The 26,060-nt window shown below is 32.3% G+C and overlaps 1 protein-coding gene across 3 annotated transcripts in view; it reads left to right on the forward strand.

Moving 5' to 3' along the window:
- Positions 1 to 26,060, forward strand: part of FSTL5 (follistatin-like 5) — a 920,996-nt gene that overhangs the window by 817,726 nt on the left and 77,210 nt on the right. For all 3 annotated transcript variants that reach the window (XM_012650551.1, XM_012650552.1, XM_012650553.1), the window contains 2 exons: positions 497 to 615; positions 17,451 to 17,600. In XM_012650551.1, the coding sequence (XP_012506005.1) occupies positions 497 to 615; positions 17,451 to 17,600 (269 nt within the window). The remainder of the gene's footprint in view (positions 1 to 496; positions 616 to 17,450; positions 17,601 to 26,060) is intronic.

Raw genomic sequence — 26,060 nt, forward strand, 5'->3', positions numbered from 1 at the left:
AAAGAAAATATATAGTTCACAAAATCTAGGGCACTTGGTCTTTTCGTTTCTCAAAATCTTTCTATAAACTAAACTCCTACAGACAATGAAATTTTTGATATTCCCTAGTGAACTCTAATAAAAATAGTAGAATACATCTGATTCTTCAAAAAGTATTTATTCCTTAATCAACACCTACATTAAATTGGGAAGGTATCCAACATTATGTATCAAAGAGTATATGACTCCCATGTATAATTATTTTAAAATATATGAAACATTTATTGAATTATATTAAATAAACCACTGAATTGCAGATCAGGAAGAATAAAGTAGAATGTCTGCATATCTCAAAGTGGCTTGGGTATAAGATAAAGGTCCCATATGGTTTGCTTTATTAACATTACATGACTACATAAATTGATCTCCTGCTAGGGATGTGAGGGGCACTGAGCTTTAGTGGTAAAAGTTTATGATAATTTTATTTTGAACTTTTAAATGTGTTTTTATTCCTAAGGTCTGGGAATTGGGAACATGTTCTATGTTTTTTATGAAGATGGAATCAAAGTGATACAACCTATAGAATGTGAATTTCAGAGGCATATTAAGCCTAGTGAAAAGCTCCTGGGATTTCAGGCAAGTATCAAAAAATTCTTTTGCAATTTTATTTTAGCAATTATATTTTAGAAATATAATGAAACCTATACACATATGAGACTTATGTTGGAAGAAGAATACTAAAGCTATTATATTGGTTGTTACTCTACACAGACTTTATATTTGAGGAGAAAGACAAAATAACATATTATATATTTCTATGTACTTGTTTACATTTAAAATAAGGTGACAGAAGTTAAATATCAGAAATAAAAAAAACATGCAATAACTTCACTTGCTCTTTAATTTAGAATGCCTCCTATTTTTGTGGACAGTGGTTACTTTCACAAAAAGAAAATATTGTATAAATAATCTGGTGTAAATTTGGGGTACATTAAATGCTTTAGAAAAGTTAATTTCCTTTATTCTTTATTTTTCATGAGGTCTCAATGGAATGGACAATTTAGATTTATAAGGGGAAATATTAGTGCCTTTATTTTCAACTCCTCAGTCCAGCTATCAGTAGCCAGTGTTGCTGTCATAGTGTGATATATGGAGACAACAATTTAAACTTTAAAGCCATGTTCCAGAATGAAAAGAAGGAAAAAAAATTACGAAAGTGAGATAAAATAGACCAACTTTTCCTAGATATTCTGTAGGATAAAGCATTCTAATATCCTCTTATTTAAATAAAGAAAATTATTTAACTTAATATGTCCATGATTGTTTAAAACAAATTAAACCAATTTATTTTTTAAAATTTCAGCCATTGGCTAAATTATTAAATGATATTACCACTGCTTTTGTTAAGTTGTAATTTAACTACAAGTACAAAAACACCTTAAATTTAACATGTAATTTCATTTTCTAATATAATCTTACGTTATTAATACTAAGTCCATTTTTGAATAAGGTATGTTTATGTACATATATGTGTGTAATAAACACATGAATAAAAACATAAATTCTTGCTTCTGATAAAGCAAATCCTTTAATCTTATACCACATTCATATTTTTATAAAAACATTCTGCATGAGAAATCTAGGCTAACATGCACATATAGAAAGTGTGGTGTCGAAATGATTATCAGAGCAAAATCATCTTACAGGAGAGTGCTTCTTTCTGATTTCTACAGGACCAGCAGTTTTGTAGGTAACTGACACAGATGTCTTGGTTTTACCACAGAATTTGAAACTTGAATTACTAGTGCTAATCAGATAACCTGTGAAATCCATACTCTTCATCACAAAACTGTCACCGCAGGAATTTGATTTGCAAATTTGGAGACAAAGAATGATCTTGCTGTACCACATATGTTCTACTCCAGGGTATCAGTAAATGGTTCAATGCTATGTGATCAAGGACTTAAAATGTGTGCTTTTCCAGAACATTTTTGGATAGCTCTGGAAGAGTTAATTAACCACTTGGAAGCTAAAGCTGGTAAAAGAAATACAAATTTGATGTGGCAATTTTGTGACATGTCTGAGCAACAAAGATGTGAACTTTACTTACCTGAATTTCTCCCTCTGTAAAGCCTTAGAATATTAACTAGACAGTCTTCTAAAACAACTAAACACTTTGTAGAACTTATCTCCCTCTCAAGAGAGAGAAGTGAATATACAAAATATGCATATAGAGAGACTTTATATATGTAAACTATATATAATTTTCTATAAAAAATAAAAATTGAAAAGAAAATGGAAACGCAACATGAATAGTGACAACTTTAACTCATTTTCTTCAATCAGAGAACCCTTATTCACAAGTATACATCAATAGTAACAAAGCAGGGATGACTAGGTATTAAGAACTAATACAATATATCAGATTTCACAAGTCACAGCCCCTGGAAACCTAGTCATCTTACATGTGGGATTAAAGGGGAATTGCTTAAACTAATTCCTGCTTATGATTTCTAAATACAGAATATGTAGGCACTCACTTATCCCAAAAAAGAAAGACATATTTCTTATTTAATTATTATACACCACATGTGAAAGAAAGACTTGGGTAGAAAACTTCTTACTTTATATTGCTCTGTTATTTTTCATTCCTTAACATAAGTTTAAATAATTAGAATATATATATACAGACACTTTTATGTATACATAAGAACATAGAATAAGTGGATTGATCATATTATGCTTTAAGAATAAAATAATTTTTTCTTGCATGAAGTTATTTTTTCCTATGTTTTAACACAAGAAAGATGAGAATTTCAGAATATGGAAGGTATTTGATGCTACTTTCCACTACATTTAAATGACTATTTATAAAATAATTTCATGAGAAAGATGTTGAGTATATGTAATGAGAAAATATTTCTCCAGAAAAACAGAATAAATAGGATTTCTATCTCTATTTCTATCTAGAGGGAGATTTATTTTAGGGGATTGGATCACACAATTGTGGGTGGAGTGTCAAGTCCAAAATCTATAGGGCTGGCCAGTCAGCAGGAAATTCAAATTAGTAGTTGATGTTGTAGTCTTGAGTGCAAAATCCACAGATCAGACCAGCAGGCTGGAAACTCAGGCAGGAGTTGATACTGTAATCTTGAGTCTTAATTTGTAGGGCAGGCTTAGAAACTAACACATGGTTTCTATGGTGAAGTCTTAAGACAGAATTCCTTCTTTTGAGGGAAACCTTAGTCTTTGCTCTGAAGGCTTTCAGTTGACCGGATGAGGCCCATACACATTATGGATGGTAGTATGTTTTACTTAAACTCAACTGATTATAAATGTTACTCACCTCCACAGACACCTTCACAGCAACATCCAGACTAGTGTTTGACCAAACGATTGGATACCTTACCGCAGCCTAGCGAAGTTGACATATAAAAGCAACCATCACATCTTCCTATTTCCTGAAGTCAAGGACTAGGTTTAATTAGCGTTTGTATTCCCAACATGCCCAGTGCAGTGCCTTCTACATGACAGGTGGTCAAGAAACATTATTTATTTTGAATTTAACAAAAATTTCATTGCTGAGAGCCTTGGCTGTTTATTCTTTTATGCATTCTTTATGTTTAAAGAAGTATACATCTAATTCTCTCCCCGCCTTTCTCCTTACTTTACACTTCCCACAAAACATTGTTTTTCTTTCAGTGTGTTTGTGAAACATGCTTTATAGAATAATTTATCATTGAATTGTCTCAATGTAAATATAACCTCACGGGTCTATTAATTTAGGATCACATGATCAAAAGTTTCCGTGCAGATGTGCTGTATAAGGTAGTTTGGGTTTCTAGCCCAGGGAAAAGAACTAGTTTAACTGACTTTAAAAGATAGATCTCTTGAGTACAAGTGGGAAAATGAGTCTTTTGGAATCATTTTTTTCCCATTAAATACAATTAAACATGGATATAATATTTTTCAGATTCACGGTCAACATTAAGAGAGTAGTAGTGCGATTCCCAATATAACTCATTGATCAGTAAAGTTTAGATAATATTGATATATTTAGAATATAAAATAGTCCATCAAACCTCTCAGAAGCAGCTGTTTGCTTGTTCTAAATAAAAATTCAATTTTGGTCCAAAGTCAAATTACATTAGGTTTCAGCTTTTGATAGTGAGTTGGTGAGAATTTATATGACAAACTTTCAGTTATTTTTTTAATCTCTTTTTTTCTTTGTGTTATGTAGCTTTACTAATAGGATTCTTGCTATATTTATCCTAGTTGTATACATGATTTTATCTTGTCACCTAGAGTATGAACTTCAAGCAAATAGAATTCTCTTCTAAACTTATGGATTCAGGATTCAAACTGAAATGAGTTTGGAAAAGTGTTTAAAAGATTACCTTACCAACATTTTTACTCTTCTGGTTTTCTACTACTGTGTCACCTTTATCTATCATTCTTTTAATCTTGAACACTTTTTAACTCGGTCACCATCTTTGTTTGTTATAGACCTAGTTGCTTTTCTTCACACATACGTGGTATTACTCTTTGATGGGTACTAACAAAGCTCTAAAGAAAATCACCTGCCTCTTATTAGGCCTATATCAGGTCCTATATTGTGGAAACTGAAGGTTCTATTCCTGGTTTTAAAGTTAACTTAAATGATAATGAACTGTCTAACTAAACACACTATATACAGGAAATCTGATGTGAATCTTTAAAATCTCTGCTTTCTGGATTTGGAATTTCCACATACCAAAAGTATTTTCCATTTTTAAATAAATACTATTAGTACCCCGTTAGAACAGTATCTGTATATAGACGCAGGTTTTCCGTAGTGTCCAGAATATTTAAGTACTGAGTAATTGAAACTGAGGTTAGAAATGGGGAAATTCAATAGTCTACATTTCTTTCTCTGCCGGTGCCCCCTTTAATCAAGCAGTGCAGCCTTCAGGACATTCGTCAATTCCCTTAGCAATACCTCCACTTTGTCTTTTCAGCATTTTATTCTGTTTCTAATCCAATTACTACTTCTCCAAACAAGGCCCACAAAAATATTTGTTAAAACACCAGCCCCTTTACATGATGCAGAGGATTCATTTCCCCATTTAACCAGGGAGCAACCTTTTGAATTTAGCACCATTGTGCATTTAAGAAAAGTAATCAAAATGTTTCCCCACTTATTCTTTTCTCAGTGGGTCTCTATTCAAACGTGACTTAACTTACAATGGGTTATAGAATGATAAAACTTTAAGCTTTTGTCCCTTTGTGGTTACACTGATGTCTTGCAAAGAGCTTCCTAAAGAGAGTAATGTAAACTACCTCTAACTATTCCTTAGAAGATTGCTCTGTAGATTTCAAAAGAAATAAATTTGTGAACTTGGTTTTTGACATCCTAGATTTAAAGAGGTCTTCAAATGTTTTATTAAAAGTCACACTGTTTTACAATTCTCACATTGTCTCTATTAGACCTTAGTATGTAAGCCGAGCATTTGGGGGAATGACAATGAGAAAGCTTATAATTTGTGCAACAGCACTGTAATGGACATGTATAGCATTATTAATTGGGTTAAGTAACTTTATCTAAAGCAGTATATTAAGTCCTTTTCAAGAGATTATTGATAAAACCTTGTCAATTCATTTGGATGAATGTGACCAGAATATGTATGTCTCAAACGATACGTTGCCAACATATTTAAACATTTTATATGAGTAATAAGGACCCACTAATACACAGATGAAAGTAAATTCCATATAACTTAGAGAAAATTTTGTTTAAGATTATTTGAATTATTCAATAGAAACTTTTTAAGGATAAAATTGAAGAGTTTGATAGAAAAATTGTTAATATAGATATCTTTAAACATCAAAAACTTTTTACTTGAGATTTACAAAATCACACAAATCTATCTTATGTGTCTTAAATTATATTATTTCTTGATACTTTATTATGCTAAAAAAAGAAAAAGATTACACTAAGTCTTCTGGTCTACGATTTATTTTTATTCACAAAAAAGTACCTAATTGCGTTTTTTTTTCAAATTTATATATTTTCATGGTAAAAATAAAATAATACAAAATTATATATGATAAAAAATATTAGTTTCTTCCTTCATGCCTCCCTATCTATGTTCCCACTTTATACAATCAATTACTACATTTAATCACTTTAAATAATGTTCTCAGGAGTGATATTTCTTGAATTATCATCATTAAATATTTTCTATTGGTGTTCCTCTATGAAAGATGATAATTTTGCTTACATAACTTCTAGATTATCTTCTTCCTAAATATATTAACAATTTTATAATTATTTCTGTGTTTTCATGGATTAGATTTATAATTTTAATGATTACTTAAATCCTTAGTCCTTTTTTTCTCAAAATTACTCAAAATTTCCATTTAATGTTAATTTTCTGAACACTTGTTTGATTTCTAATTGTTGACTTTTTATATACCAAAAATAGGTCTCAAAATTTTAATTTAACAGTGAAGGTATTCATTTTTCAAATTTCTTTTCTGTATTTCAGGTAGGTCACAAGTATCAGTTTGAATCATTTGGGAAAGTATAGTAAATTATCAGTTTCAATTTTATTTTGTTAAATATTTTAATTGGTAAATATTTAAAAATAATTTCTCAGTGTTTACAATGATATTTACATCTCTATATATACTTTATAATATAATTAATTCATATAATGTATTTTGCATGGAAATGAAGATACAACTATATAATAAGAATTATAATAAAAACAACTTAAAACTCAAAATTATTGTTCATGTTTTAACTATTTAAACTGCTAATTTATTGCCTATTACAATTCATATTTTTTTCTATTTTAGTCACTTTCAAAATATTGTTGAAGCATTTTTAGAGAACATATCATGGATTATTTATCAAATAAATGACAAAGTCAATATTTCATCTAGGAATTGCCAACAACAACATAGTCATATCATGAGCTATACTATAATCAGGAACTTTTGATGTACAGTTATCTATTAATATAATTACACAAAATATTTTCTTGTATCTGATAGCTCACTTTTGAAATTACTTGGAAAATTATAAAATAGAAATAAATAATAACATACTGATTATATAATCTGGATACATTTTCAAGGATTTGTGTTGAACTAAATCACAGTCACTTTTGGTGAAGTTTCACTCAATATTGTTTTTATGTTCTTACTCTGAGGAATTTTCCTGAAATGGATAGTGTAACTGGACCCCTATTTAATTTGCCAGTAAAAAAATAGACAAGACAAAATGTAATTCTTTAAAAAAATAACAATGTTTTAAAAAAATACAATTATTTTTAAAAAATACAATAATTCTTTAAAAATACACAGTTTTAAAGAGAGTGGACAAAGAAGACATACCTTTTATCTCTATGTTTCCAGCTAAAATGGAGATAGGTACTGAGCAAGATTTTTCCTTTAAAGTAACACATTTCTAAAGATTTAAAAAGATGCTTTTAAAAATAGATCTTTTTTCATTTTTTTATTAACTGGTAAAAACATAACAAAATATACATGAATACAATTATTTATCTAGTATTCTTTTACCACATAATTATAAGAAATCAAACATAAGGTTATTGGTAATTATAATTAACCAGTAAATAGTATAAATTATGTTGAAATTACTTTAAAGAACATTGACATAAAAGGTTAAGTGCAATGTTACTCTTTGTAGACATTCTTATGTGGAACAAATTTATGTGTGAATTACAATAAAATTTAAACTTAGAAATGCTTATAATTATCTCTGGAAACAGATTTATAATTTTTTGAAGATAAATCCATTACACTTTAGAGTCATTTTTTCAGTCAGTAGAAGTCTTGCAAAATCTATTAAGCCGAAAACGTATGTCTTCCACATAAGGCACTTCTGTGCTGGACAATGTGGGAAAACAGAGGAACTCGGTCAAAATGACATCGCACCATCTGCTTGGTGAGATTATGAGCTACAGAGAAAAAGTTCAATTTTTAAGTAATGTTATACTGTACTTAACCAAAGGTAAATAATCCAACAATCATAAATTCAACTCAATTTATGCTTCCATGTCAACTTTTCTTAGTTATAAGACAGAATTTGATATTCACAGAGAAGGCCTACATATGCATATATAGAAAAACAATCAGTAAAACCTGTCTCACTCCTCAACAAAGGCTCCCAAAAAGAGAAGTTGGTAAAATGTGTGTTACCGGAGCTCATATGTCATCACTAAATGGAGAAATATAATAAAAATTTAAAGGAGTAGGGGAACTTATATCTGATGTTCCTTCTTACTCAAATCGTTGGAACTTTTTTCTTAAAAGTTTGTTTCCTTTTTCTATTATGGATTTGTAAAGATGAGAAATAATTTAATTTATTCTACAATAATATGAGAAATATAAAACATCAAGGTAAATTAAATCCAACTGGAATACATTTAAAATGTCTTTTAAAAACTAGAATTTTTACTTTAACAGACTTACTTCTGTTCTCGTATATTAATAAAGCAAATATAGATTTTAAAACAATTAATAGCTATGAAATTGATAATTGGTCAGGCCAAGAAAATGAATTCCACAAGAAAGGACTAAAGTAAAAATAAAAATAAAAAAGTAAAAAATTGAAGTTCAGTTCTTGGGGTCATGGCTTAAAAGATGAATTAACAAACTATCAAAGATTCCTGGTTTTCAAAGTCTAAGAAAAAGGCTGAACATCCAGCTATCAGAAGAATTGTACAGAGCGATGTGCACTTTAGGCATTAAAGCAAATGTTTTATTGATCTTTTCAATCATAAACATGTATAATCAATAGTTGGAATGGACCATTTGGGCAAAACTTCTTACCGCTACTTAAGGAAACTCGAGCATACTATGTATTTAAAAGAAGTAAGGCTTATCTTCCCATGATTGTGGTATTCAATAGTGTGCATGGTGATGCTGTGATTATAATGAGCTTCCCATTATTTTAAGAAAGGATTACATACTTACAGCAGCAGTTGTGTGTGTGTATCTGGTGTCAGTTAACTTCATATGTTATACAGTAGTGAATTTTTTTAATCTTATTTTTTTCTTGCTAACCCACGTACTAATTGTGCTTTGTAAAACAAATTTTAAATAGAGTAGTATTGCTCCTATAGAAATCAAATCATTGTATGGGGCAACAAAATTAAACACATTTAATTCTTTACTTCCAGCTATCCACACTAGGTTTTGATCAAGGCGCCCCACAATGAACCTTCAAGCTCCATATAATTTACATTTACTTATATCTGCCAACGTTGTCAATTTCCTTTAGTGCTTCAGTGATAGCTTTCAATTCAAACGCCTTTTTGCCAACTTCTCTTTACTGGTTCTTTGACCTAATGTGAGACCTTTGGTCTTGATAGTTAATTTGATCTCCCCACTATTGCAGTGTTGCCTTTCCCATCACGTACTAAGTGCCTGCCCCTCTGGTTCCGGCCCCTGGACCAATCCCTAGCCAGGATTTCAGCTCCTTTGCAAAAGCCAGGAGAACCAGGACACCAACCGTCTAGTGCTGTGCTTGCAATAAATATGTCTAGAATTTTCTTGTCTTAGGTTCTGTAGGCATTTCAAATTTTACACTCTGAAGTTCTATTTGTTTAACCAGCTATTCTTACCTAAATCAATATTTTTATAAATCAGTATAACTACATTTTACATTTAAGCAGAGCTGAAATAATTCAGATAACTTTGATTTTTTCTCTTATGAAAACAAATGACAAAATTCTAATTTAATCCCCTCAATTTCCAGATGAGCAAAAGAGAAAGTTCAGATGATTTGCTCAGTCACAAAACTGCCAAATGACAGATGGGGGAAAAATCCCTTTGTCCTGTATGCAACAGTCATGTCTCTTAAACACACACAGCAAACTTCCCTCCAAAAGGTTTGGAAAAATAAGTTTGTATCAAAATATGTAGACTATTATAGTTTTATAAAATGTAGTCCATAGAGAATTTTCTATATGGAATTAACTAGTAACATTTATTATTTGACCTTCTCAAATACGATTTTATTCAATCCTCACAATAACTCTAAGAGATAGGTAATATTGGTATATTCATTTTACAAATGAGGTAAATGAGGCTTAAAAGGAATATTTACACAGCTAATATAAATATACAGTTGGACATTATATCTAGGTCTTGTCGACCTGAGAGTCTATTTTGTTTAACCTCTTTAATACATTGTCTCTAAAGAGAAACCAATCCTGGCTTTATAATAGTCTAGTGTCATTAACTCTGTTTTTATTGTATCAATGAATGAAACACATACATTCTTATTGTATTAAAAGAAAGGATAAAAATATCTATAATGTAGCCTTTGTACCTTTTATATCCTAGAATCAAAATAGTACTACAAAACAGTGTTCCAAGGTAACGTAAATTAAGGCATATACAGCCTCTACATTGCCGTGACTCCCTATGCTTTGACTAATATATGAAAGACTGTTCATGATATCTATAAATAAAATGACAAATAGAATGTGATAAATTGAATATATCTCATTTTTAGGAAAAAAATTGTTTTGCTTGGGTTATAAGCAGTGATCTCAATTAAAAATTGATGAAAATACTTTAACCTCAGTGCCTTTAGAAAAGGTTAAATAAGGAAGATATTCATTGACATTAAATTGTTTAATGCACTATTGTCACACTGATTTTTTAATGTTGCAAAGCAAGATTAGAAGAAACAATATATCTAGGATATTCACAAACAGCTTAGACTTGATTTTATATATAAATATATGTGTTTGTCTATATACATATATTACATATACATATAAACATATTTCTACACTAGCATAAATATTACCCTGGGAATTCGAACCTAAACATTCTGATATGGTACAAAAGAATCCTTATATTATTTGCTTTGATCTGTGACGAATTGAATAGTTCCTCATCGAGAGTAATTATTTACATTCTAGGGCATTTGATAAAATGAATGCTATTTATTCAAGTATTTCATTATTTGCTTTGGTATTAATATCAATTGACTCAGATTGTTAAAGCTTTGGTTAAAAGTATAAAAAAAGAAAGAAAAATGGAAAGACAGGAGAGAAAGCTAGAAAACAGAGCATGAATCAGTGCTTCATGCACTCCCTGTGGGAAAGGATTACTTTGGTTTTTGCTCAATCTATTTTTCTTTTTTAAAATCAGTAGGTAGTTTTCACCGCATGAAAACCTCCAGGCAAATTTGACACCACTCTAACCAGATAAGTCCACTGATCACATACGTCAATATTGTGGCAATGTCAAATTGCTGTGAAAGGTTCTATATAGTTATTTTCAATTTGGTAACAAATGGTTGACAACTGGCAGCAGCGCACAGATCGCATTTTAGTTAGTGCTACTCTAAAGTTCAGTTTCTCAACGACTCTTGATCACATGGCGCAGTGTTTAACATTATGATTGAGGAATATGTATCACTTTTGCCTCTTATTTTTTGACTATAAGTGAGATTTCAGCATGTGTTTACCAAGCAAATAATGTACCTTTGCCATTATGTTTACAACATGTAGAAATATAAGGATAGCAAAGGTGAACGTTTTAATTGTGAATGATAGTGTATGATTGAATGCCAAATTATGTGGCATGAAATATAAATTCTGTGAAAGTTCAAAGAAAAATCAGTAAAACACAATGTATTTAGAGATGCATTATGTAGGTGTTAGAAATGTGGCTGCCAAATGCAGATTGAAGAGAATTTGATTACTAAATGTGTGTTGTGCTTTTCAATAGCTGTGGATAGTCATTCACTTTTTATGAAATATTAAGGAGAAAATTCTAGCTAATCGAGAAGACATTTGTTGAAGAACAATAGAGATTACAGTTATATATTTTGAAGTGATAATTTTTAAAAATGAATGACTCAATTATTTTTGAACAAAAGAGATTCTTGGAAAGAATAATTTGAAGGAAATTCTATAGAAAGCAGAAAGAATTATGTTGATTGCCTTTCTTTTTTCCTTTGACACAATCTTATGCATTATTTGTGGCATTAAAGAAAGGAAAGTAGATTTTGAGAAATTGGCAGCCAAGAGAACACCTGTGTCAAATCAATTTTCAATTACTAACAAGTGGGGGACCTCTCTCCCTGTCTTAGGAATCTGATTGGTAGAGAATCATGAAAATGACACAATGCAGAACTACTAGCACCAGTTTATTTTCCATAGCCAGTTGCCAGATCAACGAGAGAACCCACATCTGCAATGTCTCCGTGCATTTTCAAACTCTAATGCTTATATTCAATCATTTATTGAAAGACCAAACTCTCTCTTTCCTCCTTCGTCTCAACATCTATTTCTGTTCCGTACCCCTCTAAGAGTGTCTACATAACACTTTTGGATGGATCCGCAGTGCTGTCTAATTCAGTGCCCAGGTTGGGTGTATACATCTTAGGTCATTTTATTTGTTGCATATATATTTCTGTGTTCTTCATAGTACTAATGCCCATTTGTTTCCATTCACAGCTGTGTAAATTACATAATGCGTCGCTAATCCCAATTATACAGAGAATCAGATATTGACTTTGCTTTATATCTGAGAGCACCCTGACCCACTGGTGTTCATTTAACCTCCCTTTTCTATGCTTTAGCTGCTCATCCTCCTAGGCCTGTCATTCCTTACATAATTAAATGTATATTTTTAATTTTTTTCCTAAAAGATAGGATATTTTACATATCAACTATGCTTATGTTCTATATATAGGTTTAGAAATGATTTTTATTGCCAATTTTATTCTCTGTTACTTTTCTATTCCGTAGTCTATTATTTTATAAAATTGCTTCCTTTTCTGAAACTTCCCTAATGTAATTTAAATCTTATTATCTTTCTTTATCTGTCTCTCTGTGTACATGTGTGCAATTTTGTCACCCTTTCTTTGGTTTATTTTCCTCTTTAATTTTTTTAATATAGCACACTTTCTTGTCCTACATAATATCTTTGTCTGAAATGCCCTTTCAATCATTTTTTTCTGGAAGCAGATGGAAGGAAGAAAGCCTGGTGAATGGCAAAGCCATAGATTAATCTCTGGGTGTCATCTGTCCATAATAGCAATTAGGCAATCAGAATGGTGGAGTTTTCAGAGGAATTTAATGTAAAGGAAACAGAGCAGAAAACTAAAGTCTGAGCCTTGGCTTTCCTGAAGCCATAATTAGCAAATAGAAGATAAAGAAGATACACAGCCAGAAAGAATTTAGCTAATAAGACTAAAATGATAACTAGGGCAGGGATGTATACTAGAACAGCATCAGCAACATTTTTTCTACAAATGGAAAAATTGTAAATATTTTAGCCTTTGCTGTCCATATGGTCTTTTTATTTCACCGTAGCATGAAAGCAGCCAAAGACAATATTTAAATAAATGAGTAGAACTGTGTTTCAATACACATTTATTTATGTAAATTTGAATTTCATATGTTTACATGTCATGAAATTGTATTCTTTCTATTTTTTTCCAACCATTAAAAGATGCAGGCCGGGTGCGGTGGCTCACGCCTGTAATCCTAGCACTCTGGGAGGCCAAGGCGGTGGATCGCTCAAGGTCAGGAGTTCGAGATCAGCCTGAGCAAGAGCGAGACCCCGTCTCTACTAAAAATAGAAAGAAATTAATCGGACAACTAAAAATATATAGAAAAAATTAGCCGGGCCTGGTGGTGTGTGCCTGTAGTTCCAGCTACTTGGGAGGCTGAGGCAGTAGGATCGCTTGAGCCCAGGAGTTTGAGATTACTGTGAGCTAGGCTGATGCCAGGGCACTCACTCTAGCCCGGGCAACACAGTGAGACTCTGTCTTGAAAAAAAAAAAAAAAAAAAAAAAGATACAGAAAACATTCTTGTCTCCTGGACCACACACATAGGCAGTGGGTTGAATTTGGCCTGGGGGCCCTCACATTGTGATCCTTGTCTTACAAGAATGAAAGGACATTCTATGAGGAATGAAGTGTCTGAAGCAGCCAAAGGCAGCAGAATTTATATGCAACTTGAGAACAGGCATTCTGTTATATGCATGTTTTTATTTTCAAACATAGCTTTGGACAATATCCTTGGCATAGTAAGTGCTCAATAAATGCTTCCCAACAAGAACTAAAGATGAACAATTGGGAATTTTGATGCTACAGGTGACTTTGAAGGTATCTCTTTTGAAAGAGGTAATATCATGAAAGCCAGTTTCAAGTATGATCAATTTAGAGTGAAAGACCAGGAAATGGAAGTAACATTCCAGAAAGCTTGCTCAAAAGTCAGAAGAGAATTAGAGAGAGGGTTGGAAGGGAAAGCAGATGAATCCAATCAATGTTGCTGTAAAGTTTATTTCTTAAATTTAGGGGGCAATGTGTATGTTTGAATACTTGAAGATACAATTAAAGCTGTAAGTAAAATGTAGGGTGGGTCTTTGTGAAAGCAAAGGATAGTGGACAAATCTAAGATTAGAGAGAAGGATGAGAGAAGGGTGTCATGACAGGAACTTATTGAGTTGGATGCAAGGAAAACAGAGGTGCTTGTGACAAATATTTTTCTTCTCTGTAAATGATGCAGGATGTGCTGAGACGGGGAGTATGAAGAAAAGGAAGAAAAGATGGGAATTTGGAAATTTTAGGGTGAAGTATTTTTAATAGTTAATCAATATAAGAAATAAAAATGGCAAAATCCTAGAAGAAGACAAGTAGACATTTTCTTCTGTTTGACTTCATTAGGTCTATAGATGTAAATCAGGAACTATTAACACTATTTTAATTGCTAAATTAAAACTTACATCATCAATAGTAACACAACTTGTATTCCTTTAAAATTTTGGGAGAGGATAATACATCTGCAAGAAATATGTGATTCAGTATGGAAATTACCAAAAGGGAATAGGATAAGTTATGAACTAGCATTTTCTTTTTCTTATAGACTTTCATCCTCATTAGTCCCAATATCTTATTAATTTCTTTCACTCTAATTGGTAGTGCATGTTTCTATAAAAAGGTGATTGAATGATACATTTTTACAAAATTCCTGACAATTTTCCTCATCAGATGTGTTATCTTAATCTTATTTTCCATGTCTGGTATTTTGTGTCTTTTTTTTATACCGTTAAATGCTTAACTGATGTGAAAAACATTCCTCTACAATTTGCATTCATGGACATAAATACTAATCTATGTAATCCGATAAAATAAGAGTGCTATTGTAAAATGGGAACTAATAGACTATAATCAAAATAATGGAATAAAACAAAGCAAAAAAAAAAAACTCAGAGTGACTGTCAGGAAACTTTTAATGGCTTTGTAAAAATGATTATAAATCTAGTCAGGGATATCTTATGGGAACAGCATACAAATAGAAAATAATTCCCAGCAAAGCAGTTTATTTTACTGTTGAATAGTTTTGTAGCAAACAAAGGGGTGGATATTGCTCCTGGTTCAGCCGTTGTTTGGCTGACAGTTATGTGTCAGGTCACTTATGCTTTTCATTATCTTGGCAGGTATTGCGGGTAGCTTTTACAAACAGCAAAAAATTTGTAAACAATTTCCCTATGTTCTGAGCCTTTCACCAGCCTGAGGTCCCACTTTTTCCCCACCTCTTCATGCCTCTCAAGTACATATTTTTACATAGTGTTTATTTCTCACAAAATAGGTTCCTTCCAATGTCATTCAGTATACTTCTGAAGAAAAGTTTGACATACAATGTGAATTAATTGGGTCAGGGTAACTAACATAGAAAATGGTGTTTCAGTAGGAATTGATGAATGAACGTACAGTACTGTACTCTATCGTGAGCATGTGCTCAGGGTGGACTTCTGCCTCCAGGTTCGTGCTACCTTCTCCAGGGTGTCATGAATGTTATTCAGGTTGATGCCGCTGGTAGTCACTTGTAATGGTTAAGGCACATTCTAGGAAATGAAATTGATTTCATAACCCCAGAGCTACCGCACATTAAGTGCTTAGTTTTCAGGTTTTTTTGCTTTTGTCTTGGAAATCTGAAACAAGCTGTACTGTTTATAAGAAAACACTATTGTTATATAGTGTTTTACTATAGTATATAGTAAAAGTCATAATACTGGACTGGATCTTAAAAATTATGAATGCTCTATATCCTTCCTGAATTAGATCTCAAGTTTGGAGAACAGTAGATCACACACTGGATATCTCATTGCAAAGTGCTCTGGTAGTAACATTATTTTCCAAGTCTTATGTAAATAGAAAAACCACCTATAATGGTTGTGCTGCCTGAGGAGGGTATTCAGTATAGTTACTAAATGTCAAACATGGTATATCTGCTTTCAGTATTACCTTTAAATAAAAATAAATATTTAGCAATGTTAATAATGAAAGCATTGTTGATTTTGTTTCATGATTATAAAATATCAAATATATGTGCTGAAAGAGATCTCTGCTGAGAAACTGCTTTTATATGAATTAGAGAATAAATAAACTGTTATTCTAATTTAGCTTAGAAGATAACTGGACCATAAAAATAAATGAAGTTAGACATTGGTTTTTAATGAACAGATGTAAATAATACGTCAAGTGAAACATCGGATATATCATGTGCTTATCATTACACATGTGTTTTATGTACAATTTAATGTTTCTCTTATTAGCAGTTTTCAACTGTAATTAATAGACTAGTGAATAAAAGAAAAACCTGAAAACATAAATCATGAGCTAAATGACATTTTTCACATCCTTCTACTTATGATGTGTCTGTTAGTCTGAATCACAAAGGCTTATGTATCCCTTCAACAATTACCTACTCACAAAACGAAGGAAAGGAGGAAACAGAGGGTATTATTTTGGCCTCATTCATGGCCATCTAACACAAACTGTATAATCTTCAACCAGAAGGCAGTTCTGGGGTAAAAGAGCAGAATAAAAAGCCTTGGGAAGATTGAGAGATATTATAAAATTTGACCTTGATATTAAATTTAAAAATTAAATAATCATTGTGGATAAATACCTTATTATAATTTCTCTAAGCTTCTGATTCAGCACAGATTAGAAGACACCTGCGATCATTTCCAGAGGATTTTGTGACTTTTGACAAGACCATGGATGTGGCATGGGGACAGCCACTAATATTTCGAGAAGCTCTGAATATACTTTAGTGTGACATTTATTCCGTTAAAGAAACTTGAGATGGGGAAAGTTGGGGAAAAAACATTGGACTTTCTGAAGTTGCTGAGTTAAAAACAAATAGTAAAAAAATGAAAGAACTACATTTCACTAGAAAAATAACTAAGAACAAAATATTTATTTTAAAGAGATTTCATTTATCATTGATTTCTATACATATTTTATGAATTTAAATATGCTCTATATACTGTTTTATTTGATTAAATTCTTTCTATATACATATTTAACATTTGATGCTCAATGTGTAAAGCATAAAACATTCATTTTACCCATGATATTGTCATGTCCATGCTATAATTTAAGATATAAATTCCATTTTTATTTCCTACATAACAGGATGAAGTCTGTCCCAAAGCTGAGGGAGATGAAGTTCAGAGGTGTGTGTGGGCATCAGCTGTTAATGTCAAAGACAAGTTCATTTATGTTGCACAGCCAACCTTGGACAGAGTCCTTATCATTGATGTGCAATCCCAAAAAGTTGTTCAGGTATGAATAATTGCACTTTTGAAAGTAAATCTTTAAAAAATATTTATGTTAATGCAATAGTGTTCACTAGGTGACTTGTACATTGCCTTTGATTGTCATTGACAACATGTTTCATTACTTGAATAACTCAAAAATGTACGCATTTTTAAAAATATCTCTCATTCTGCTCCTTGAGCTCCTTGAGCCTAATGAATTTAAAAAATAATTTAAATATCTTTTGTTTTCAATAATTTGATCCTTAAACACATCATAATATTAACATAACTAGTTGCATACAAATCACTCTCGTAGTTGCTTATTCTGTTTAGAGCAAGGAAAGCTCAGAGGCCAGTTAAGACATTCCTAGTTATCATGACAGAATCAGAATTAATTATTTCTTGTTTTGTCATTAGCAAAAGCCAAGACAATAGTAGGCTTCACTAGATAATAGTACTTTAGTAGAATTTACTAGTTAGTAGTAAAATAAGTAATACACATGTGGGTTAATGATAAGTACAGCAATCTCTAATAAAAATTGGCCTGGTCATGTTTTCACAATCCTCTTAGTTTGTATTTCAAGACTGAGCCATTAGCTATTTCTGCTCTTTGTCTTTACTTGAACTAAGTTGCACAACAACCAAGGAGAGGTACAAGACCTGCATCTGGTCAGTCTGTCTACAGAGTCTGGATCTTTGATTATTTTTATGTATTGCTTTTCAGCTCAGAGGAAATAAACTTATATAGCTTTGTGAGATACATATAATCTGTTAAATTGGAATATGTTTTAGAAGAACTCAAATAGTTTTTCCTCTGCTTTCACACCACCACAACAATCAACACAGACTTCTGTTAACCCAAAATATGTGGGGATTTCTCCCCACCAAGCAAACAAGCCACTTCTGCAATGAACACAATTCCAAAACTATATGCCTGGAGATATTGTCAGTGAGATCCCATAGGCTGAAGAATCAGTCCCACAAGCCTGCCCCCACTTCTGACATCAGTTGCAAGTCTGGGCCTCCAGAAATTCTGACTGATCAGCTTCAAGTTGGTGTTCCCATGACCTTCTCTTTGGGTTCAGTTAATTTGCTAGAGTAGCTCACAGAACTCAGGGAAACAATTATGTTTATCATTTTATTATAAAGGATAATACAAAAGATATAGATTAAGAAATTCACAGAGCAAGGTATGATGGAAGGGATACGAAGCTTCATGCTGTCCCTGCATGTGCCACCCTCCAGGAACTCCGCATGTTCTGTTATCTGAAAATTCTCTGAACCCAGTCCTTTTTTTTTTTTTTTTTAATAAAGACTTCATTACACAGGCATAATTGACAACCCTGTACAAATATGATTGGAAAAAAAGGGTATGATCTCATACTAATAGATTGAATGGGGAATCCCAGCAAGGCCTGTCTATTCTGATATTTCTGGCCTCTCTGTATAGCATTCTTTACTGCAGAGTATGGGGCAGGGCTCTCTCTGTCTTAAGAACCAACAGTAAGATTAGAGTCCCGCCTTGGGTGGATGAAAGGAGGGCAGGAGAAGGTAAGAGAGAGATTCTATTTCCTGAGACCTGTTTCTGAGGCCTACAGTGCCCCAACATTATAACAATGGCTATGTTAGTTATGAGCTAGGAACTACAGGGAGTTTCTCGATAGAGATAATGAACACTACAAGAAAATGAAATATTATTAAAGGACTAAGTAGAAGTAAAAGATATTCTAATATTGTGTGGCCAGTGAAAAAATAATTTTAAAACAAGAGCAAAATTCGTTGTATTGTGTCAGACACACAAGAACATAGACTTTACCACCAATGTAAATTGAAACAGAACTGAAACTGGAATTGTTTCCTTCAGGAATGAGGGAAATTAACTGAGCAGTAAATTCAATCTGATAGTGCATAAAGAAGTTGGTAAACATGTGATCAATTAAAATATTAACTGTCAACAATTAAAATAATTTGCTCTGTGTTTAAGATTGAACTTTTTAAAAGATTCAGGAGCAGCCTGCAGAGCATGCAGGAGCCAGGGTGAGGAAAAATGACCCTGTCTTTGAAATTTTGGGGATCTGTGCTTTGACTGCTGATTGATGCTTCTGATTACAGAGGTAAAAACAAAGAGGTGGGTGGATATGGTTGTTGCACCTCTCCCATAGTTGCAAGCGCCTCCTCTGGCTGAAGGGACTTCCTGGGGTTTTAAAGATCTGGTGTCCTTTTCTACTCTGCTTTCATTTTTCTCTCATTCTCCTTCTGGGAACTAGGGATTAAAAACTATACAAAGGTCATTCAAGGACAACTGCATGCATGGAGGAAACTAGAATGTTGCCACGTATGTCCAGGGAAAGGCTGAGAAAAGACCTGAGAAGACCTTAAGTTTACATCTCGGAATGACTCTTGGTACAGAGACAGCCCACAAAAATTAAAAAAAAAAAACAATAAACAAAAAGAACAATTACAAAACAACAAATCCAGGGAAGAGAAAGAATCTGATTTCCAGGGTTAGCATGTTATTAGATTTGAATATTCAGTCTTCAACAAAAAGTTGTAAGGCATTCAAAGAAACAGGAAAGTATGGTACATATAAAGGAAAACAAAATGAATCAATAGAAACTGTTCCTGAAAAAATGTGAGGCAGATCTACTAGACAAAGACATTAAGAAAACTCTCTTAAAGATGCTTAAAGAATTAAATATGTGAAGGAAGTCAAGAAAACAATGTATGAACAAAATGGAAATATTAATAAATAATAAAAAAACTTTAAAAAGTTCTTTCTTTTATAAAGAAATTCAGGGGCTGAAAATTACAAAAATTGAAATGAAAAATTTACTAGAGGGATTCAAAAGCAGGCAGAGGAAAATATCGGTAAACTTGAAGATAGAACAACGAAAATTTTGAGTCTGAGAAACAGAAAGAAAAATGATCGAAGAAGAGTGAACCAAGCCTAATGAACCTGTGGGAGACAATCAAGTGGTACAATATATAATTATGGCAGTCACAAAAGGAGAGAGAAAGAAAAAAGGACAGAGAGAATATTTGAAGAAATAATGCTGAAAACTTTCCAAATTTTATGAAAGACATGAATATAAACATCCACGAATATCAAAAAAGTCCAAATAGAGTGAACGCAAAGTTAAAAACATCAAGACACATTATAATCAAACTTGCAAAAACCAAAGACAAAGAAAGAAGTGAAGTATCACAAGAATGGAAAAACAAACACCACATGTAGTCACCATTAAATTGGAACTATTCGATTAATGCTTATGTGCACAAATGGAAATAACATTCATCTGAAATCAAGCAGGCAGTGGGGGAGGGATTGTGTAAATTCACACCTAATGGGTAAAATGCCCACTATCTGGGGGATGGGCACACTCATAACTTTGATTGAAATGATACAAAAGCTATTTATATAACCAAAACTTTAACATTCTGAAATTTAAAAAAATAAATTAAAAAAATTAAATAGAGTAAAAAAATGTTTAAAAGATCGTATCTTCAGCAAAGAGTGATAGTTTGTCCCCCTCTGTCCCCATTTAGATACTCTCATTTTCCTTCTCTTGCATGATTGCTCTGGCTAGGATTTCCAGCACTATGTTGAATAGAAGTGGTGACAGTGGGCATCCTTGTCTTGTTCCAGTTCTGAGTAGGAATGCTTTCAACTTTTTCCCATTCAGTATGATGTTGTCTGTGGGTTTGTCATATATGGCTTTCATAATTTGGGGGTATGTACCATCTATGTCTATTTTGTTAAGAGTTTTTATCATAAAAGGTTGCTGAATTTTGCTGAATGCTTTTTCTGCATCTATTGAAATGATCACATGATCTTTGTTTTGTTTATGTGGTGAATCACATTTGCAGATTTATGTATGTTGAATCATCCTTGCATCCCTGGGATGAATCCTTCTCGGTTATAGTGGATTATTTTTTTTGATGTGCTGCTGAATTTGGTTTGCTAGAATATTATTGTGGATTTTGTATGTATATTCATAAGGAATATTGGTATAGTTTTCTTTTTCTGTTGTGTCTTTTCCTGGCTTTTGTATCAAGGTGATACTGGCTTTGTAAAATGAGTTGGGGAGGATTCCTTCCCTCTTGAGGTTTTGAAATAATTTTTGCAGTATGGATACCAAATCTCCTTTGTAGGTTTCATAAAATTTGGCTGTGAAATCATCTGATCAAGGCATTTTTTGTTGTTGTTGGGAGATTTTTTATTGCTGTTTCAATTTTGTTGCTTGTAATTGGTCTTTTCAGGAGTTCTATTTTTTCCTGATTGAGCCTTGGAGGTTGTGTGTTTCTAAGAATTTGTTCATTTCCTAAACATTTTCGAGTTTATGTACATGGGGATTTTTATAGTATTCACAGATGATAGTTTGTATTTCTGTGATATCAGTTGTAATATCTCCTTTGTCATTTCTGATTGAGCTTATTTGGGTCATTTCTTTTCTATTTCTGGTTAGGGTAGTGAAAGTTCTATCAATTTTGTTTATCTTTTCAAAGAACAAATCTGTTTCATTAATCTTCTGTATTATTTTTTTGTTTTCAATTTGTTCTGCTGTGACCTTGGTTATTTCTTTTCTTCTGCTTGGTTTGGGATTGGTTTGCTCTTCCTTTTATAGATCCTTCAGATGATTCACTACATTGTTGATTTGTGATCTTTCTGTCTTTTTGATGTAAGCATTTAAGGTAATGAATTTTCCCCTTAGAACTGCTTTTGCTAAATCCCACATATTTTGATAACTTGTGTCCCCTTTGCCATTTAATTCAAGGAATATTTTTGATTTTCCCCTTAATTTCCTCCATGACCCCATCATCGTTCAGCAGTAGGTTGTATAATTTCTGTGACTTTGTGTAGAATTGAGTGTTTTTGTTGGAGTTGATTTCTAATTGTATTTCACTGTGGTCTGAGAAAATACATGGTATTATTTCCATTTTTATGAATTTTTTGAGACATGTTGTGTGGCTAAGGTATGATCAATCTTAGAGAATGTTCCATGTACTGCTTAGAAGAATATATATTCAGTAGTGTTTGGGTAGAATGTTCTGTAAATGTCTGTTAGACCCATTTGCTCTAGGGTCCCATTTAAGTCCAATGTTTATTTATTTTCTGCTTGAAGATTCTGTCCAGTTCTGTCAGTGGGAAGTTGAAGTCTCCGGTAATTATGATTTTGCTGTTTATCACTTTGTTTAGATCTAGTGGGGTTTGCTTTATGAATCTGGGTGCCCCTGTGTTAGGTGCATAAATATTTCGGTTTGTTACAGATTAATATCCAGACTATATAGAGAATGCCTAAACTGAACCACAAAAAAATAAACAACTGGATTGAAATTGGCAAAGGACTTCAATAGATATTTCTCCAAAGAATCTATACATATGGTCAATGAGCACATAAAAAGATGTTCTGTATCACTAATCATTAGGGAAATACATTTAAACTGCAATGAGATACCATCTTATACCCATAAAGATGGCTATTGTAAAACAAACAGAAATAACAAATACTGGTAAAGATATGGAGAAAATAAAACCGTGTGCATTGTTGGCAGAAATATAAAATGAGAGAGCTTCTGTGAAAAACAATATGGTGGTTTCTTAAAAAATTAAAAATAGAATTGTCAGATAATCCAGCAATTACAGCTTTAGGTATATACCCAAAAGAATTGAGAGTTGGATCTTAGATATTGGTACATCCATGTTCATAGCAGCATTATTCACAACAGCTAAAATATGGAAGCAACCTAAGTGTCTGCCAACAGATGAATCGGTAAAATGTGATATATACATGCAATGGAATATGAAGGAAATTTTGACATATGCCACAACATAGATGAAACTTTAGGGCATTATGCTAAGTGACATAAGTATAAGAAAAACACTGTATGATTCCACTTATGTAAGCTACTTAGAGGAATCAAAATCATAGAGACTGACAATAAAATGGTGGTTTCCAGGAGCTAAGGAGAAAGGGAAAATAGGGAATTATAGTCTAATGGATATAGAGTTTGAGTTTTGTGAGGTAAAATGAGTTGTGGAGTAGTAATGATGGCTGCACAGCATTAAGAATATGTTTAAGTACACTTAAAAGTGGTTAAGATCTGCAGGGCACAGTGGCTCACACTTGTAATTCTAGCACTTTGGAAGGCCCAGGCAGGAGGATCTGTTGAGCCCGGGAGTTTGAGATCAACCTGAGCAAAATAGCAAGACCCTAACTCTATAAAAAATAGAAAAATTAGCATGATGTAGTGGTGCATGCCTGTAGTCTAGGCTATTTGGGAGGCTGAGGCAGGCAGATCCCTTGAGGCCAGAAGTTTGAAGTTGCAGTAAGCTATGATGATACCACTGCACTCTAGCCTGGGCAACAGAGCAAAAATTAGTAAATGTGGTACATTTCGTGTTAGGTAAATTTTACCACAATAAAAAATGAAAGAAGACTAATTAAGTAGATGAATCTTTGGGAGTTTTGGCAAAGAACAAGGAGAAAAATCACAATTATCACTACTAACATTAAATAAAAGAAGATACAAGCACATTCTTGTAGTGAATAAAAGCTACTAAGAAAATGTTAAAGATCATTCTAGCAAATTTTGAAAAGAGTGGGAAAGATCAAATTAAAGAAAAAATATAAGTTAATAACGTGAAACCTAAGAAGAAACAAAGAATACTTTTTGACCGATTAAATGAACTGATATAGGATTATTAAACAAAAAATTTCTCTCCCCAAGGGTTTTAGAGATAAAAGTTCTACCAAACGCTAAAAGCAACATGTTAGCGAGCAGTTTGATGAGATTTAGTAATCTAAAAATATGTATCTTCATTGACTAGGTGGTTGACTTCCTGTTTCATTCTTTCTACCTGCTCTAGGAAGAAGAGTATCTCCCAAATATCCTCAGAGATGGCTTGTTGACAGCAATCTAAAAACCCAGTTTAGGCCTGACACAATAATTCAGATTTTTTTTCTCATAGTCACTGTTTATTCTCAGACATTCTACTCAAAGACAAATCTTCACCTTCTCTTGATACATTCTGCCTCGTACCACTATTTATCAGCCCTATTGCCTCATTTTCTATAGCTGCCTTCCATTTGGAGAACAGTAGGAATCAAAAACAACATATCAAACATGTTCCTTTTGTAGGAAAAACAAGGGAACTTAATCCTTAGAGCAAAAACGTAGATACAGTGCTGTGTAGTGGGAGTTGCTCACTCGGCTATGGAGAGGTGTGCAATGGAGGTGATTATCACTCTTTTATAAATTTAAAAAAAAGGTTTGGAATTGTGAGGACTGTTTAATACATTGCTGGAAAGAAGGAGAGTGAAATCAAGCTACAGTAATTTGAGCTATTCTGTGACACATCCATCTATAAAAATTTAGAGATCACCTTAGTTATGAAATAAACATTTCCATACAGGGTACATTCAGTGTGGTATTCTTTCTTACAAGAAAATCACTTTTTGAAACTTGTCGTTGACTGTAAATATCAACCTCAAATTTTAGATATATGCCACTAAAATGCACAAATTTCTCTGAAAAAATTTGAATTTTGATAGTTTTGAATTTATCTAAGCTCTTTTTTGCAACCATATATAACTTCAGCCTGTGCACTTCATAACTTCACTACCTGCTGGGTGAAAAAGCACATCCTTATATTTACCTTAACATTACCTTAGTAGTGTGTGAATTTTGGTCCTCAAAAGAACATGCTTAAAGGTGAATTATTAATATGCTAATGACTCTATTTTTATACTTGGAAATATTTCATCTGTTAGAATTTTAAATTCTCTCAAAGCTTTCCCTAATTCAAAAACATGTGAAATGACAGATTTTACAGACATAGATATTGGACTCCCTGTTTTATAAATTAATAATCCTAGTAATGCAAGTTTGAAAACTACTTAAAGAATATTTCTACCTACTAAAAAACTAAATTAAAAAAAAACCCTTTACTTGTGACTTAAGGTTTTATTTATATCCAAAGACGTTGCACGTTTTTAAAGTTACAGTGAACTGCAAAGTACAAAGTTAATTTTGTAAAGTGTAAAACATCCTTTCTTAATTTGGCCACTTTTGTTAAAGGAGCCCAGGTTAGAAGTTAGCCCTTTTTGTAAAATGATGTTTTACTTCCATTCGGTATGCTATACTTCTGTTTACTTATTTTTTATACAACTCGAGCATATTATACAGAGGCAATTAAGAGTGATACTTTTAATCAAAATTTAGTTAATTATCTTCCAAATATTATAGAATATACTATAGAATTATGTGTAGCAGGAGTATAGAAATGGAACAGTGAAGTCCAAAAGCAAAATGTCTTATTCTTGAAGAAAATAATAATATAAAAGAAAATAATGCTACCCTTATTTGAACTTAATCTTCCAAGCTTTCTTATTCAATCTAATTAAAGTAGGTCCCTAGTGTTTTATACTGATCTCATCTATAAAATCATGTTTCTGACTTTTGCATGTTTGTCTAGACTGGTATT

The sequence above is a fragment of the Propithecus coquereli genome, unplaced genomic scaffold (genome assembly GCF_000956105.1).
Source record: "Propithecus coquereli isolate 6110/MARCELLA unplaced genomic scaffold, Pcoq_1.0 Scaffold332, whole genome shotgun sequence".
In the NCBI taxonomy this organism is placed as follows: Eukaryota; Metazoa; Chordata; class Mammalia; order Primates; family Indriidae; genus Propithecus; species Propithecus coquereli.